Source organism: Alexandromys fortis, unplaced genomic scaffold (assembly GCF_014885135.2).
Source record: "Alexandromys fortis isolate MF-2015 unplaced genomic scaffold, M_Fortis_MF-2015_v1.1 scaffold_59, whole genome shotgun sequence".
NCBI classification, from domain to species: domain Eukaryota; kingdom Metazoa; phylum Chordata; class Mammalia; order Rodentia; family Cricetidae; genus Alexandromys; species Alexandromys fortis.
Genome location: NW_026067943.1, coordinates 273,305 through 291,987, shown reverse-complemented (window position 1 = coordinate 291,987; position 18,683 = coordinate 273,305). Strand labels below are relative to the sequence as shown.

Genomic DNA, 18,683 nt, shown 5'->3' with positions numbered 1-18,683 from the left:
GATTCTCGACTGACAGCTAGGGAGTCGACATGGGTCTGACCTTGGCTTTCTGCATATGGGTGACAGTTATATAGCTTGGTCTTTTGTGGGGCCCCTAGCAGTGGGATCAAGGTAGGGAGTTGACATGGGTCTGACCTAGGCTCTCTGCATATGGATGACAGTTATGTAGCTTGGTCTTTTGTAGGGCCCCTAGCAGTGGGTCCATGACCTGTCCCTGATGCATGAGCTGGCTTTTTGGAACCCATTCCTATGGTGGAATGCCTAGCCCAAACTCATTGCGAGGGGGAAGGAGCTTTGTTCTGCCTCAACTTGATATGCCATGCTTTGTAGACTCCCATGGAAGGCCTACACAGTTTTGAATGAAAGTGAAGGAGAAATGGGTGGGAGGGAGTAGTAAAGAGGGGGTGGAAAGGGAAAAGGAGGAGAGGAGGGAGGGGAAAATGTGGTTAGTATATAAAATAAATAAATAAATAAATAGATAAATAAATAAATATAAAAAAGTAGTGGACAATGGCAGGTAGATGTAGACTGATAAAATCTGATGTCTTTGTACAGAGGAACAATGAACACATGAATACAACTACTTCCTAGACTCAAATCATGTTCATTTGATAAAAAGTCCTAGGATCCAAATTCACTGAAAAACTATAGAATGCAGTGCTTATGTGTGCATCTTAGTGGGATCAGTCTGAGAGCAGCGAATCTCCCAGGATCAAGATCACCATATAGCAGGTAAATTAGCCTAAGAACACCTAATTGTTGAGGGAGAATCAGGTTGAGAAGTGAAGTACGCCGCTCTGTCCCAATGTACTAAAATGCCTATGCACATTTTCCTTTTTGTAAAAAAAAATATTATTAATTTATTCATTTTTCAGCCTAACTGCTATTTCCCTCTTCCCCTCCCATTCCCTGCCCTAACCTCCCCAAGATCCTCGTATCCACTCCTCCTCTTTTCTATTCAGGAAGGGACAGGCCTTACATGGGTATCAACAAAGTATGGTATATCAATTTGCCATAGGACTAAGCACCTTCCATTTTTAATTGATTTTTTTATTGAGCTCTACATTTTTGTCTTCTCCTCTCCCTGCCTTTCCCTTCCCCTTCAACCCTCTCCCAAGGTCTGCATGCTCCCAATTTACTCAGATCTTTTCTTTTTCTACTTCCTAGCACCTTCCATTGTATTAAGACTGGTTAAGGTGATCCGGGATGAAGAATAGGTTCCTAAGACCTAACAATAATTAATATGGCCTGAACTGGACATCTACGTGATCAGACTGATGACTATACCAACTTCATCAGAGAGCCTTTGCACATTTTATATCAATGAAAGCATGAAGGCATCAAACGCTCCTATAAAATAAACCTTATTCATATCCAAAGACAATAATATTTATTAGAATGGAATTCTTTACACCTCCTACCTCTTGTAGTAAGACTAAATTATTAAAAGGCCTGTAGAACATATACAAAATATTTAATCTACCCTCATCAAGCCATACAATTTTTAAATCAGGAAGAACTTCTGATTTGTTGATCACAGAGACCTAAGTTCAAAGTCCACCTCCATCATATGTTAACGTGAAACTCAGTCCCACATGTACAGATTGAGACTCTGCGGTAGCACAGTTTTCATTATATGTCAGGGAATTAAGTGACAAAATCCAGTCACGGGAGTCTGTCAAAGACCTTGTACCTAGCAAGTACTCATGGCAGCAGCAGGTATTAATGTGGGACAGACATGAGAAACAGCAAACGCCCAAGGCACTGTGTCCAACCCAGAAGATCTTTTTGCATTGTGCGATAACGATTTTTCTCCATTCATTGATCCCCCTCATTCTCTGCCCATTAAAATTAATGCGAGAGCCTAGTATGATAATACACCCTCTGATCCAGCTTTCAGAAAGCAGAGGCAGGAAAACTGCCACAAGTTCAAGACATTTGGGATTATACATACTGAAGTTATATATCAAAAATAAATAAATTTAGGGCCAGAGGGATGTCTCATAGTTTAACTATGTTCACTGCTCTTTCAGAGGCCCTGATTTCAGCTCATGGCATACATATCACATGACTGACAAACTCCCGTTACTCCAGCTCCAGGAGGTTCAACACTCATGTGGAACACGCATACCCACTATAATAAACAATTACCAACAGTTTAACTAGGTGTGTGTGTGTGTGCATGTGTGTGTCTGTGTCTGTGTCTGAGTGTGACGTTCAAGGTGGCCCACGTGAAAAGAAAATTTCCACCAAGGCTGACAACCTGAGTTTGAGCCCCAGGACCAAGATGTTAGAAGAAGAGAAATGACTTCTGAAACTTGTCCTCTGATGTTCCCACACACATTGTAGCATGAGTACCGATACATGTATACATATATATGCATACCATATATCACACATGGACATGCACAGAAAATAAATAAACATATATCAAAAATTATATAAAGTAAATAAATAAATGCATGCTAACTGAGGGAAGGTGAATGAAGTTGGAACAGTTGTAACTCACTGTGCTACCTTTTCAGAAAACCAATTTTCCTGTTTAATATGCACCTTCCAAACACACTCTACCTCTGCCATAATCAAATGATGTCATTGTAAATGGATTAGTCAATGATTTAGTCAATGAGCTAAGCTGCCAAAGGTGACTACTCCTAGGATTGATAAAGAGTACTCGGGTTTATCAGTAGGTGGCTTCCACAAGGCAAGAAGAAATTCAGGGTAAAAATCTCTCATCTGAAACACTTATGAATTCTTTCATATTTTCAATTAGTTTTTCAGATTTTGTAATGTTTGCATACACAAAATAAATTATTTGGCTGAGTGGGACCCAAGTCTAAGCATGGAATTCACTTATGTTTCATATGCACCTTATGAATAACTTGAAGATGATTTCACAAAGTATTCTGAATGTGCGAACAATCTGACTGTAACTAGTCACATGAAGATGGATAGAAATTCCCACTTCTGACAATATATTGGTACTCAAAAAGTTTCAGGTGTTAGGTTGGAGATATACCACAGGGAGTAAAAGACCTGCAGTGCAGACATGGGGAGCTGAATTCAAACCTTCAGAACCCAAGTGAAAACCCAACACAGCAGGACATTTCTATAATCCCAGTGTTCCTATGTCAAGATAGAAGGTAAGTCAGGAGAATTCCTAAAAACTTGTTGGCCAACTAGCCTAGTATGGCTGGAAACAATAAAGAGAAGAGGTCTTGTTTCAATAAAGGTAGTGGTAACCAGCTGTACCCACGTTTGCCCTCATACTTATACAGGTGTACCATGATACAAGCAAGCTCACAGTCATACACTAATACACATACACATTGCCAAAGCACAAGCACACATACATACTAAAAGTTTCATGTTTGGGAACATGTTCAGATATAATTTATTTCAGTTAAGTATGCTCAACCTATGTGTGATCTAAAAGGACAAAATAATGTTTCTAGAATCAGGAAGCCAGTAACAGCTTTATTTTTTTTTAAATCTATGAATTCATTTAGAATGCTTCCAATCAGCAAAAGTGCTTTCTATCAAACTTTTCCTGTGCCCTCGATGAGAACAGTTCAACAAAACCCAAATAAATGTTTGCAGAAGCCCTGCAGGATGAAACGTCTGGAGTCAGATGCCACCAGAGATGAGAGTTCTTAGGATGAGTAAGACCCCACACTTGACCTCAGATAAATTAACTTTAAATAGTGCAGATGAGTCAGTGCCGGGAATTTAAAAATCCTAAAAGATCAAGGTTAAGTGCCTAATGAACATGTAGGGACTTCAAAGAAGGAAGCAGAATGACCGTTACTTGATAGAGGATCGGATGAAGAGAGTGGGCCCCTCTCAGTCATAGAAGTGGTTCCCTTCACCTTCTGGTACTGAAGCTAGCATCCGACAACCAGTAGAAAGATCCAGGGACCAGTATCTTCTCTAGCCCTACAGGAGTGGCTGAAAGACTAACTTCTTAACAAGGTGCAGTACAAGAGTGACAGCCTCTTGAGGTCGTAGAGGCAGGAGATGGAACATCCTGGTTCTGTTTGTCTTACAGGGACTTATGCTGCTTATCTCAATGCCTCGGTGTCTTTATCTATATAAAGCAATGATTTCTCCAACACAAGTGGGAGAACAAAATGATATGAAGCAGATAGATTTGATGGTTATTTAACAGAAAGGAAGCTCTGAGTATGGTTAGGGGAATGTTGAGAGGAAGGTGAGTATGGTGAGGGTGACAGTGATAGTTATGGTGGTACTGGTACAAGCCCTGGCTCCAAGTGAGGCATGGTTAAAGGATTTCTCAATTCATGCAGCTTTAGAAAGGTAGGCTAACTATCCATGACTGTGTGGAACTTTAGAAGGGAAGGATTTTAGATGCATTCATCTACTTAGTGAAAATACTGGTGGTGGATGTGGTCGCATTCGGAACATTTATCGACTATTTACTTATGCCAAGCCATTTGTGCCTTTTTTTTTCTTCATAGAAACAGCATATAATTTATCTTAATATTATTTTCTTTTAGATATAGGCTCAGGCATAGAGAGGTGACAACATCTAAGATTATATAGTCAATATGATGAAAGCACAGCAATACTATCTCATTGGCTGCTGCTCAATGACTAAAGAATAATATTAGACATACATTCTCTCTTGGCTCTATTCTCATTCTGAGGCCTGGATACTGTACTCAGTTCTTCAGTTGAAGAAGTGAGATATTTGAATCTTTTTAATTCTGCTCTGCTTCTGCACCCATATTCTCCTATCAAACAAGGAACTATTTCAAAAAACAGCAGTGTCTGTGGCAGCCTGTTACTGTTAGTGTGATGCTTAAATNCAACCCAACCCTGGTACATACACATGGTGAGGGTGAGTGCAGGATAATTCAATAAGGCCCCAAAATTTAAGAGTAAAACCAACACCATTAATGACACATTATATGCTATGAGCATTGAACTAAGTATCTGACATGAATCATTATACATAAGACTTAAATCTTCTAATAATAGAACTAATATTACTAGAGATGGTAGGGATAGTGAGTCCTAGATATTCAGGTGAGTACTCAAGCTAACATGATTAGCAAAAGAGCGAGATCAGCTATGTTTAACTAAACTCTTTTAATACAGTGTCTCACTGTGTAGTTCATGCTGTCCCTGAACTCACCATATTACCATCTCAGGCTATATAGAGCTGGGGCTGTAAACATGCAAAACTAGTTCCAGCTAGCACCTATACTTTAACTGCATGGTCTAGTGCTTCTCATTGAGATAACAATCACAATTAACAAAAGTCATTATTGCCTTCCAGTGTCAAACAAATTCAAGGAAGTGTTGAGAGAAGGCTTGACTAGTGGCAGATGAAGAAATAGGGATCATTTCAACACAAATTATTTGCTTTGTGATGCCATCTTCTGTTACACTTCTTAATCAGTTATCAATAATCAGCAAGCAAAAGGTAGGCAGTAAACATGTGCCCCCAGGAGGCTGGTGGAAAAGCAGGCTTGGCACTGAAACTTATCTCTTCTAGAAAGCAGTGGTTTCAGTTTAAGCTACAAAATCTCCAAATCACATTTCTGTAGATTAACTTTTCTATCTGAATCCTGCCATTTGTCTTCTATTCCTTTTCAGGATTTATGCATAAAATATGTTAAATATTTAATCTCAAATGTGAAAGGGTGGCATGAGAGGGAGAGGGAACCATGATGCTTCAATGTGTGGCTGTAGTTTTTTGTCTTAATTCTATTATGCTACCTCCATCCAACTAAATTATAATGAATAGAGAATTACACAATTACCCTCTGTCTGTTCCTCAGATGCTGTATTTTGATAAAATTCACTACATGCTGCTCTCCCCCTAACACTAAAAATGGATGTGTTGATATGAAATGTGTTATAATTACAATTGAAATATACCTTACATAATGATAGTGTTAAAATAAAATTATAGATGTGTAGCAACAGCACAGTCATGCATTTTGAGTACAATGCATGCTCACAGCAAAATCTGGTAGCTGAATGAATGAATAAACATGATTTTGGTATAGCCAGAAGCCATTTGGTAGCTTTCATGTATCTAATATCTAACACAAGTTTTAAACCCATAAAATGAAATTTATCTGAACTATATTTTCCATTTAAAAGGTGATTTTGGGGACTGGAGAGATGACTTATCATTTAAGAACACTGACTCCTATTGCAGAATACCTGAGTTCACTACCCAAACATTACAAACATTCTATAATTACAGTACTACTGGATGCAACACCCTCTTCTGGCCTGGAGGTGTATCAGCCACACATGTGTTACACATACATACATGCAGACCAACATTCACACATATGAAATAAAAATAAATCAGTAGCTAAAATTTTAAATTGTTAAATGAAAAGCTGTGGGTGTGGCTTAAGAGTAGTTAGTGTGTGTGCTTACCATGCACAAAGCCCTGGGGTCCATCTCTTACACCAAAATATAAATAAAAATGAATGTAATAATTAAATTTAAGCAAAGACATGAAATTCCTTGTAGAATTGTACAAAGTAAGTATTCACGTGGATATTTTACAAGTGCATTCTTGAATGCTTAGATAACTTTCTTTTAACTTCAACATGTGTATCAGAAATTTCTCAACTGTCTTTGGTGAGGTATAAAAAATGATGACAAATATTAGAATACAAAATACTTATGAATTAGACTGAAACCCAAATACAATAAGCCTTATAAAATAGGGTTGTAATTATATTAACAGAGACTATGATAGTGTTGTTTGTCAAGCCTCCAGGCACACCTCTAAGGGATTACTGATATTCATTTAGCCTTTGAGCATACCTGTGAGGGTTTATCTTGATTAGGTAACAGAGATTGATACCATTTCTAAAGGAGGGTGGTACCATTTCCCAAGTTTGATTCTCAACCAATGAAAAGAAGTAAGCAAACAGGACAAGGGCGTTCATCTCATCATCACTGAACGACATCACTGACAGATGTTGTCATCAGGACATAATGAACTATAATCCACAATGGAGTGTAAGAGGAAATAAATCTTTGCTCCTTTAAGTTGCATTATTAAGGCATCTTACCACAACAATGAGAAAAACAACTATTACGGGGGAGGGGAGATGGAAAAGTAAAATGTGCCTTCTAAATATTCACACTGTGATAGTACCTTTGTCGTTGTTGATATCCTGGGGATCATACAACATACAGTGCCCTAGCACTGAGCACATATGGTACCTGTAGTTTAGACAGTTGCCTCGCTAATCTCAATCCTTCTTCAGAACCCCAGATTTACATATCCAATTGTGCATTCGACATCTCCGCTCGGAGATCAAGCACCTTAAATATTCTATTTTTGAAAGCTGATTCTGAATCCCTCAGACTGCTTTACTTAATCCACTGTTTACAGCTCCATGATAATCTCACTTTTCTAGATGTTCGAGTTCCACATCTTGGGCTCAACCTTTTCTCCTTTCTTGCTTTCATATCTAACTTTTTACTCTCTAGGAAATCTTATCTCAAAATTCAACACAAGTCTCCTTGAAGCCTCTTGTGGTAGCATCCCGAGTGAAACTACTAGCCCAAGGCCACCTATTTCTCCTTCCTACCTGTTCTTCTTGACTCTGCTCTTGGCTCTCATCCTTAACCTACAGACATGGTTAGCCTATTGAATCTGACAGCAGGTCATTCCACACTTCTGTTCAAAATCCCACCACTGCCTGCCTATGTTTACAGAAAAAAAAATCCTGTAAGAATGTCAAGGACTTTATCATCTGCTCATTACAGCTTTGACCCCCAATCTGACTTATGTTTCTTCTGCCCCATGACATAATTCAATATGTCAGTGCCATGATTCTGCCTTAGCAGTTGTGACAGTGGTCATTCCAACTGCTGGGCAGCTGTGTTCCTCTAAAAGATATCTGCTTGCTCAAGTCTGACTTCCAGTCATTGCTCAAATATCAACTTTTAATTCTATCCTGAATATCATATTTATAATTAGAACCCTCCTTTATATCTCTACCCCAGTATTGATTAAGCAGTATTTATCATGTTCTTCATTATTTTTGCACACTGCTGGATTGTTAATATGCTATAGCATTCACCTGTTTCCATGAGAGATGTTTTATAGACAAAGAGAGAGAGACCTCACACTTTTTAAATGGAAAGACCAATAGTTGGAGATGTACACAGTAGAGCCTTAGTAAATATCTGGGAGTAAAATTACTGATAGAAAAAGCAGAAGTAAAGCTGAAAGCACTTAACTATTGCAATGGAATTTGAACTTAAACGTGAATGATAGCCACTATTAACTCTTCTATAATCCTAAAACAATGAAATTATTTGGAGGAGAGTATACATGCCTGTAATTTCACTACTCTGTGGGTAGAGGCAAGAGAACAGCTGAGAAAGTTCAAGGTCAGCCTGATGTTCATTGTAAGATTCAAGTCATCTAGGACAGCATATTGAGATACTGTCTTCAAGATAAAACTGTATGAAATAAATGGAGAGAAAGGAGAGAAAAAATTTAAAACTTCATAGAATTTATAATTAATTTTCATCAATGTACCAAACTGTTTTATTGAATTGAATTGTATCTCAAGGTCAATTATTAAAATCTCTCTGTATGTGTGTATATGTATGCATGTGAATATATGTGTATGCATATATTTAAGTGTACACATACACATATATGTGTCTATAAATAATACAGTATAAATGGTATTATAGAGATACTCCAGTAAAACACAGAGTAAAGACTGAAACAAGCCATTGTTATTATAGGTACTCTGTACCAAATTTACCAATCATCATTATTTGGTAGAAGTAATACTTAATTACAGGCAACTATAACAAATTTCACTGAACACACCAGGCATATTAAACTCAGTACATTTAGATACCCATTCCATGCAATTTTCACGATTACACCATCAGATAGCTATTGGTTTAAAATTATTTATTATTATATGTATAATGTAATGTATAGACACATATACGTGTGGGGGTGTATGCATGCCTCGGTATTTATGCAAATGTCAGATACCAAGTTGTTGGAATGAATCCACCCTTTTGCCCTGTGGATTCCAGGGATCTTTAGGGTCATCAGCCTCAGAGGCAAGTTCGTATATCTGCTAAGCCACCTTGGGGGCCCAGGAATATATTTACTATGCTCCTTTGAAAGATACAGTCATTGATGGTAAGAGTAATTCTTGTTTGAGTAAATCAGGAGAAAAAAGGGTGGGATATATACATTTAAACTTATATCTAATTCCTCAACTTGAGTATCCAATCTTGTACAAACGACCAGAGATAGGAAGGGCTTTCTAATGAGAACCTTTCCTGTGATGTCTGCCTGAACTGTTGCCTTCACAGTAGTCCAGTATAAAACACAATAAAAATGCTTGATCTCTATTTTAACAAACAGAAATAGCCTCCTCTAAGCAGTATTGCTGATGGGCTAAGCCTTTCTATGTGACTTAGCTGACATCTTCTATCAGCACCCAAAACAGGCAGCAGCAGCTGCACCATGAAGAAAGCACAACACCCAGAGATGGAGAATTCTGCAAATGACCAATTATAAAACTATTAAGCTTCAGCACTTTCTGAGCAAGAGGCAAAATAATCCATTAAACTGGAAATTCCTACCCTTCCATCCACGGCCCACACAAACATTAGTGTTGCATTTATTAGAATGTACTTCCTGCGCTCCATCAACCTGACTTTCAGCAATTGTATTACTACAGTCCCCTCACTTTGCGCATGTATCTGAATGATGGATTTCATCACTTGAAATCTTGAGAGAGTGGAGTGAATGAAATAAAGTCTAGGACAAGGCGTCACAATCCATAATGATAGGCACTGAATTGGAAGAAGAGGAAGCATCTTTTCTCATTTATTTAATAAGAGACATTTACTGTGTATTTATGTCCACATGCCTAGCTCTTGGTTGAATATTAGAGAAGAGACATCTTTCATTGGGTGACAAGAGGTTGTGTGTTAACTTTCTAGGGGTCTACCCAATATTGCCTTATAAATGTGTCCATTATTTACAAACAGATCTAGGTAAGCAATTGACAATGTTGCTATTATTAAGCTATCATGATTTCAAGGTAAAGAAGTACATACTTATTTTTGGGCTTTTATGCATTTGCATAATAACTGAACACTGTGAAGAGTGATTCATTACCTAGGGTTTAACAGAAAAAAAATGTTAAGTCTGAACACACTTTGCCTGTCAACGAGGTAGGTGACTTTGGGCTGCAAGAATCCCGTTTTTTCAAATGCATAGTAGTCTAACAATATGGGCATACAGAACTACTGTGGCAACCAAATGAGATGACATTCTTGGAAGTACATGGCACAGTGACTCATCCTGAGAACTCAAACAATTACTACCATCACTACCAATATTGAAAGTAAATTCAAATTTCTCACAAAATGTGATACATAACCCATAACATTGTAAAGTCACAAACATTTTTTTGAAGTTATGTTACAGCAACTTAACTCAGGAAATATTTAATAGTAAATATAGTGATTAAGCTAATGGTTAGACATGAAAATCTCCTACTTTTAAGAATCATGCAATGATACTTTCCTCAGATAAATATTTTCTTTTAGAAGGAATTATTTATTTTTAAACCTAGCAACATCTATGCTGTTATGTCAGTTCAACCAAAGGCCCATTAATTAATTAATCTAATTTTAAATTGCACAATTGTCCTGCTAAATACTGATCATGCATGCATTTTACTTGCTGGGAACATGAGTTTGCAAAACTCTTCTTAATTACCTATTTAAAGTCAGAGGGGCTGAGGAGTGGAGTCAGCCTCGTTGCTTACTGCACAGGGACACGGTAGTTTAATATACTTTGTACTCCATTATGGAATGAAAATGCTTCTGTGCCCTAGGGATATCAACAAAAGATTTGCTTTAATGAAAGGAACTGAGTGTGGCTCCACAGCTCCTCAAGAGGAGGCCTACAGTTACTGTTTGCATCCAAAGTATCTGCCTTCTTTCTCACCTGCATGGAGACAGGGAAGAAGCAATTGCAAACATTAATCCCAACTGCAACCAGCTCTCATGTTGGGAAGAGTGAGGAAGAATACAATGCTTTTGAACATTCAAATATGGGCATAAGAGCAAAATCACATACTAATTTTAGCTTAATGAATGCCAGTCACTACAGGAAAATAGCTGTCTTCCACTACAGGTAGCAAAAATCAAACTCAATTCAAGGACAATAATTGTCATTCTTCTAATTACTTTTAAAATGCCTGTCTGTCTCTGTGTGAGTGTGTACATGATGCATGTGGATCTATGTACCACAGTGCCCTTGTGGAGGAGAAAGAACAACTTTATGGAGACTGTTCTTTCTTTCCACTTTTACATGCTTTCAACCTCAAGTTACCAGGCTTGAAGGGGAAAGTTTTTACTAGCTGAGATGTCTTGATAGCCCATTTTTAAAAGGCATTTTCTACATATTCTAGAAATTCAGGAATTCAGTTAGATTCAGATACAGCGGACTTTGGAGGTTCGGTGTTAGAAAAACTCCTGGTGTGTGTGTGTAGATACTCCATCCAACAGGCACTCTACCTCGCAATGCCCTCGTCCCGGAACGTTTTTTATTTTACTATTCATTTTGCATCCCAACCACAATTCTCCCTCCCACCTCCTCTTTTCCCTCCAGCTTATCCCCCTCCACTCCTTTCAAAGGCTAAGGTCTCCCATGGGGAGTCAATAAAGCCTGGCATATTAAGTTCAGATAAGACCAAGCCCCTCCCTGCTGTATCAAACCTGAGCAAGGCATCCCACTCTAGGGAACAGGCTCCAGAAAGTTAGTTCATGCACCAGGTCCTGGTCATGCTTATGCTGGTCTCACTGGTAGGGGCCAATCAAATAGACCGATCTACACAACTGTTTCCTGCATGTAGAGGACTTAGTTTGGTCCCATACAGGCTCCGCAGCTGTTGGTCTAGAATTTCTGAGTTCCCATGAACTTGGTTAAACTGTCTCTATAGATTTCCCCATCATGATCTTGACCTTCCTTGTTCATATAATTCCTTCTCCCTCCTCCCTCTCTTCAATAAGATTCCAGAGCTCAGTGTGGTGCTTGGCTGTAGCTCTCTGCATTTGGTTCCATCAGTTACTGGATGAAGGTTCTATGATGACTGAGGTAGCCTAGACTCAAAAAGACAAACAGAGTATGTACTGAGTCATATGTGGGTATTGAATGTAAAGCAAAGGAAAACCAAACTAAATCCACAGCTCCAGAAAATCTAGGTAACAAGGAGGACCCTAAGAGGGACACAGTCTTTACTTTCTAAGGAGCAATAACAATGTACCCATTATTTCTGACAGAAACCTTTCTGGAAGAATCTTGATATGTGTAGCCCCAGATGCCCACAACTAAACTTAGTACTTTATGTAACCTGAGTCATGTGACTTAACTCTGGGGCATAAGAAGGTGTCATTATTTGACACCTTCCTTAACAAAGAGTTTTGGAGTTATTGCAAGGCAAGATTGGATAGGATGTTGGGCAAAGAATTAACTGCTTGTATAATCCTGGATATTTCTAGTGCCGTATGTCTTATGATCTTTGCTAAACTGACCTAAAAGATCCTTTACCCTAACAAGAGCTTTGATATATCCCACTGTATAGTAAGCTGATTTAAGGAAAAAGCAAACAGAGAGAAAGGACCTAAGAAAAGCTCTGGATAAGGCCAATGAACTAGACTAATAATGAGGAAACTGTAAAAGTGGCAGTTAAAAGTTTTCCCAAGGCACTAAAAGTTCAAAGTGGAACTGGGAAAAAAAATGATTTCATGGGGGTTTTCTAAAAGCCAGTTTGAAGCAAACGAAACAAGATTAGACATTTCCAGAGTCTAGAGCGTATCTGTCTATATGTTTTTTTAGTGTGCATGTGAACATGTTCATGTAAGTGTGAGAATGTGTGCACATACCACATGTGTGTAGAGACAAGCAGTAGATGGTAAGTATCTTCTTTAATTACCTTTCTACTTAATTTTTTGAGACAGGTTATCTCACTGGACCTGGTGTTCACTGACACACACCAAGATGCCCGACTTGTATTTGGTGGATCCAGGCCACTGACCCTGGAGTTCATTGACACACACATGATGTCCGGCTTGTGATTGGTGGATCCAGACTAAGGTATACATGTTTGCACAGTCATCACTTTACCCACTGAGCCATCGTCTCAGCCCCTAGAAACTACATTTCAAAAAAACAAAGATGAAGAATTAAATAACATATTTATGGTACCAAGAAGGACATTTGTAGCACTAGAAAACACCTAATGTCTTTTTAGATCATATTTATCCTGTACATATGTTGAAAGCAGAACACTTGGAATTTCTTCTCTGTGAAATTAACCTAAATGCCACCTTTGTTTCTATTTTGTTCAGAGAAAAATGCCCAGAGACGTTCTAATGAAGTGGATTGTTTAGGCATAAAATATACATGAAGGTATCTTCAAATATAGCATGTGGACGTCTTCATTTCTTCCCTCTCTGCTCTTTTAAAAAATGCCCCTTTAAAAATTTCCCACTCACCATCTGTTAGGTAAATTTCCTAAAACACAGTAAATGTGGAGGCAGAGGCTGTGTCAGGGATGATTCCAAATGGCACTGGTACCTATCTTTACGTGATTTAAAGAGTAGATTAGAATTTATTTTTAAAGAAGCCCCCACCACCTATAGTAATACAACATCACCATATAAATTGATTTGAAAGAGAATGAAGGTAGGAATCTAAGTATAAAGTAGTGCCCTAAAATCTGAATGTTACATGCAAGTTCTAGTGAATGCAAGGAAACCTTTGACACACTTGCAAATAAACCTCATTTATCGTACAAAGTTCCTAGGCTTAGATTTGTGTTATTACATTCAGTAAGGGTACAGTTTCTCAAGCTAGTTATTTTTTGGGGAGAAACTACACACACACACATACAGAGAGAGAGAGAGAGAGAGAGAGAGAGAGAGAGAGAGAGAGAGAGAGAGAGAGAAACAGATGACATGCAATGCTGGGCCCACAGCCGAGATCATGTCATTGCACAAAAAAAAAAAAAAAAAAATAGTATTTCGTTAGAATCAGGATGTTAGTCAGTAGCAGAGGATCCTTGATCAACAATGATCTTTCACAACACTGCAATGTTTCTTAGTTATGGCTATAAAACACTGCTCAGGGGAGATTCATCCTTCGGCCACCACATTATGTAACCTCCCCGCTTTAAGCCATCCTTATCCTGTGATTAGTTTTTAAAAATATGTTACTCCTCATCAGTAATAATTTATGTTTAATCTCTCTAAGCATTAAGAGAGTATTATTCTGCCCAAGCTCAGAAACAAATCTCCAGAAATTCCTCCCCAATGCTTCTTTGGGCCTGAAAAGGCAGGGCAGTTACTGTGATTTAATTCTACTTGGCAGAGCCCTGGCCACAAGCTAATTTCATTAGCCTCAAATTCCTGGATTTGAAAGACCTACTAGATCTGATTCTTGCTCTCAGACAGGTCATTTACTAACCTATTCAGGAAAGATACAGGAGGGGGAGGAAGAAAGAGAGAGAGCAAGGGAGAGAGAGAGAGAGAGAGAGAGAGAGAGAGAGAGAGAGAGAGAGAGAGAGAGAGAGAGAGACTATCTCTGGCCATGCACACCAGTAAGAGGAGAATTCCCAGTGAAAGGCAGTATTTACATCTGAGTAGTCATCCCTGCTCAGATCTGCATTTTACAGTTTCCACCCTGGGTGCAGGCAGTAGCAGCATTTGTTGTATCTCTACTCATTACTTCCTCCTGCCCCCCAGCACTCTACATCCCCTCATTTAGTCTGTAAGTACCTCCTCCTCCAGGCTACAGGCTCATCTCACTATAAATTCATATCTCAAGCGATCAGTTTGCTATGGTCCCCAAAGCCACACACAAGGACCAGAGCAAAGAAGAAAACTCAAATCACTGTAAAGCTCAGAATCCAATCATTGGAAGAAGTTTATTTTATACAGGATAATTTTAATTGAACAGAACCCTGTGGTCCCAGAGGGGATTCACCTCCTCATCTTTTTCTCTTCCTCTGTTTGAAGGAGCCTACCTTTATGCTACCTTTATTCTCTTCAATCATTCTGCAGAAACTGGAAAACTAGTGGAACTTACAGGTTTCTAAACCACACGAAACAAAGCCACTAAAAGATATCTATGTGTAATATAAAGATAGAGAACTACATGAAGATACACGTTTATATTGTGTGTGCACGCATGGGCACACACAGATACACACAGACACGCATGCACACACACACACTTACTTCAACATAGGGAATGGCTGAAGAAAGATAGGGTGCACACTAACTGCTGTGCCTAGCTTGCAGTACAAGCCACAAGTTGGAGCATCTCTCTCCCTCACTGCCAGCCTTGTCTCAGTAACTGCAGGTGAGAATCGGGGCCTCTTTCGCCTCAGCTCTACAGTCCAACATGAATAGTTGCAATTTGCAAATTAGAGGAAAATGACAGTGTTTTCTCTGAATGGTTTTAGTACCAACCCACTCTGCTCACACTGGCATTAAGTTCCATCCCTCCCCAGCTCAGAGAAAGGAGGAGGGGAGAACACCAGCCATTTGTTTCTTTGGAAGTTGCCTCAGTTTTAAATGCTACTGAAGAGAAACCAGCTCCCCCTGGAGTCCTTTGTACAGCATCCTTAGCTTCATCTGCAGTGACTTTCTTAACTTGAATATTTCACTCTTTTTCAGACACACTGGCCCAACTGGGATGATGTCCACGCCATTAAGGAGAAAAGCAGGCAGAGAACTGATAGTAAAATGTTAAATCCAGAATGAGAAGCCCACCCCCCCAAGGCTTGGGAGGATACCCCCTACACACACACACACACACACACACACACACACACACCACAGATCCTAAGGTTTTGTCTCAGCTCATCTCTTGATCTTTTCTGCAGCTGCAAGCATCCCTGTCCCCAAGGTGTTCAGCTTCAAACTCAGAGGTGAAGGAAACTCTTTTGAGTTTTCATGACAAAAGCCTGGGGCTGTTCCAGAATGCAAGCAATCTAGAGTGAAGTCTGCCTTCAGATCACTTTAGGGGGGTGCACACAGCAAGAAGTCTCCATGCTGACACACGCAGGAAGTATCTGGATGCTCCACTGATCAGAGGGGCCTCACTAGCTTCAGGTGGGCCCCTCTGCTGCTTGACCACAAACTTCCGACTCCTGGGGACAAGGCAGGTTCTGTGCTTGCCTGACAATCATCAGCAGGCCCCTCATCAAACTCACACCCTTAGTGGAATCACTGTTTAGACTTTGGGCAGCACAATCCTGAAGGGATCATCTTGCACAGCTAAGGGATTTGGCTACCGCCAAACAGGGAGCAAGCCCAGGATCAGGAAAGTCATACCAGGTCTGACTTGAGGTAAGAACTTGGGAATGAGTGAAGGAAACAGAGACTGAGAAGGGGCCACGAGGAGAGGGTACAAAGGTTCACCAACAAAGAAACAGAAAGAAACAAGCATAAGGAAGACCTGGTCACAGAGTTCCCCAAACTCAATTGCTAACCCTCAAAGCCATCCTTTTCTACTCAGTGCAGCAGAGGAAACACGGGGACAGAGGCTGCAGGGACCAGAGCACTGCGGTGGTTGGACCCATTGCTCAATCGTCCTGGATCTGCCTTCCTCGGGTTTGGGAGCCCAGGACGTGAAAGCTACACCCTCCCCCTCGCCCCTCTGGCACACCCCTGATGTTCCTGAGCAAAGCAGGCTCAGTCTCCAAGCTCAGAGCCTGGGATTCGGGTGAAGGGCTGCATTAGTGAGGGAGGGGACTAGAGCAGAGGGAGCAGTCTGTGAAAGCGATTTTATTTCGCAGTTAACATGAGCTCATCCCCAGCTGAGGTTTGAAGTGGCGGCAGAAAGCTAGCCGATCACCCATCTCCTGCCACCGGCAAGACTGCAAATGCAATTTAGGGGGTGAACAAAATTTTGCCAGGAGGAAACCAACTCTGCGGGGATCACGTCAGCAGGCGGGGTCTCCCCAGTGGGGCGGGTACCCCATGCCTCTGATTGAGACCGGTTACAGGTCGGAAATTCACCCCCAAAGAGATGGGCAATTAACATTCACATGCGGGTAAACCCCAGCCCTTAGTTGAAGAAGAGGCTTCTTGAGGTCTTCGTGAATATTTCCATGGAGTCGAGGATTCCTAAGTGGCTTGGGCATGGGAAGCAGGGGAGTTGAGAAATGCCATTTTTTCAAAGCATCTTCTCATTTTTCATATTCCGTGTGCCTAACCTGCTCTCCTAGGAGCCCAGACACTTTTACAAGCCTGTTTCCGACCATATTTCACTCTAAAGCAAACCTTGTTTTTCCGAAGATTGCTTCTTGTAAATGGGACCATAAATCCGGGAAGTCGGGTCGGATGGAGTGGAGCATGGACAAGGGAAGACATGAAAGAGGAGTAAACTAAACAAGGAAGATACCTCCTTGGGTGGGGTGGGAGGGATTCGGCAGGATCTCCAGGGAAGAAATGCCGGAGTGCTGGCCTGACCCCTGCAACCCACGAAGTCCAAACCAGCCTTTAAGGTTAGAGCGCAGGGAGCCACAGAATGCTCCTCCCCAAAGGGAGCGCCCCCCTACCTGGAAAAGCCTCAAGATGTTGGCTACCATGATGGAGACGGAGCTTCCCGAAGCCCCAATCACTCCAACTACTTTCTCTGGCTTGACGAAAACCGGGGGCTCGCCGTTGGTGCAGCGCACGTCGGAGGTGTCCTTCTGGATGAGCGCCTGGACGAAAGTGAGCGACTGTTCGAGCGCATAAGTGTCCCTGGAACAAGTGTCCAGGATCCGCGCGCCTAACGTTACATTGGGCAGCAGGTTGGGATCGCTGTTGATTTGGTCTAGGGCATAAAGCATAGCTTCCAGCCTGTGGATCCCGTTCTCCCTCTTGATATCACCGCAGGGCACTCCGCTGGGACCCTTGGCGTGCACTGGGAACAGCCCCCCAAGGGTGACGTCCCCCTCGATCCGGATCGAGTGCGGGGCGTACATCTCCTGGCCGCGCGCCGCCGCCGCCAGCACGCACAGGAGCACCTCCAGCACGCAGCAGGGGAACTTCATCAAAGTCAGGACGCGGAGCAGCTTCCCCAGCTGGACCATGCCGCTCCTCCGGATGCTGCTGCTGTGGAGGCGGCGGCGCTGGAGGGAATGCTGGTGGGCTCTCCCAGGTCCGGGCTTCTCGAGGTGAGCTCCTTTGGGGGAAGCCCGGGGACTTCTGTAGGCACAGAGGGTGGGGAGCCGGAGGAGGTGCAGCAGAAGAAGGTGGGGGGTCCCAGGGCGCCAGCCAGCCTTGGGCACCTGGCGCTGTGGCTCTGCTGGCCCGCGCGCCGAGCTTGCGCTCCCGGCTTGCGGCTCGCGCTCGCGCTCTCCAACAGCCAAGCACTGGGGAGAGGGCAGGGATTGCTATCGCTTTAAATGGTCGTTGGGCTCCCTCTCCTCCTCCTCCTCCTCCTCCCACTCTCTCTCCCTCCCTTGCTTGCTATCCATCTCTCCCCACCCTTCCCAGCGCCGGCCCTCCCCACCGGTTTGCATCATCACGCAGGGAGGGGCTGCGTGCTGAGGTAAGGGGGGGGGGGTGGAGGAATGGGTGGGTGGCCCGGGAGCAAGGAGGTTGCCTCTCCAGGGGAG

The 18,683-nt window shown here is 41.5% G+C and overlaps 1 protein-coding gene across 5 annotated transcripts in view; it reads right to left on the bottom strand.

The window, feature by feature from the left end:
* Positions 1-18,392, bottom strand: part of Grm7 (glutamate metabotropic receptor 7) — a 901,797-nt gene extending 883,405 nt beyond the window's left edge. For all 5 annotated transcript variants that reach the window (XM_050148613.1, XM_050148616.1, XM_050148612.1 and 2 more), the window contains exon 1: positions 17,637-18,392. In XM_050148613.1, coding sequence (XP_050004570.1) covers positions 17,637-18,155 — 519 coding nt within the window. In that variant the 5' untranslated portion in view covers positions 18,156-18,392. The remainder of the gene's footprint in view (positions 1-17,636) is intronic.
* Between the last annotated feature and the right edge of the window lie 291 nt (positions 18,393-18,683).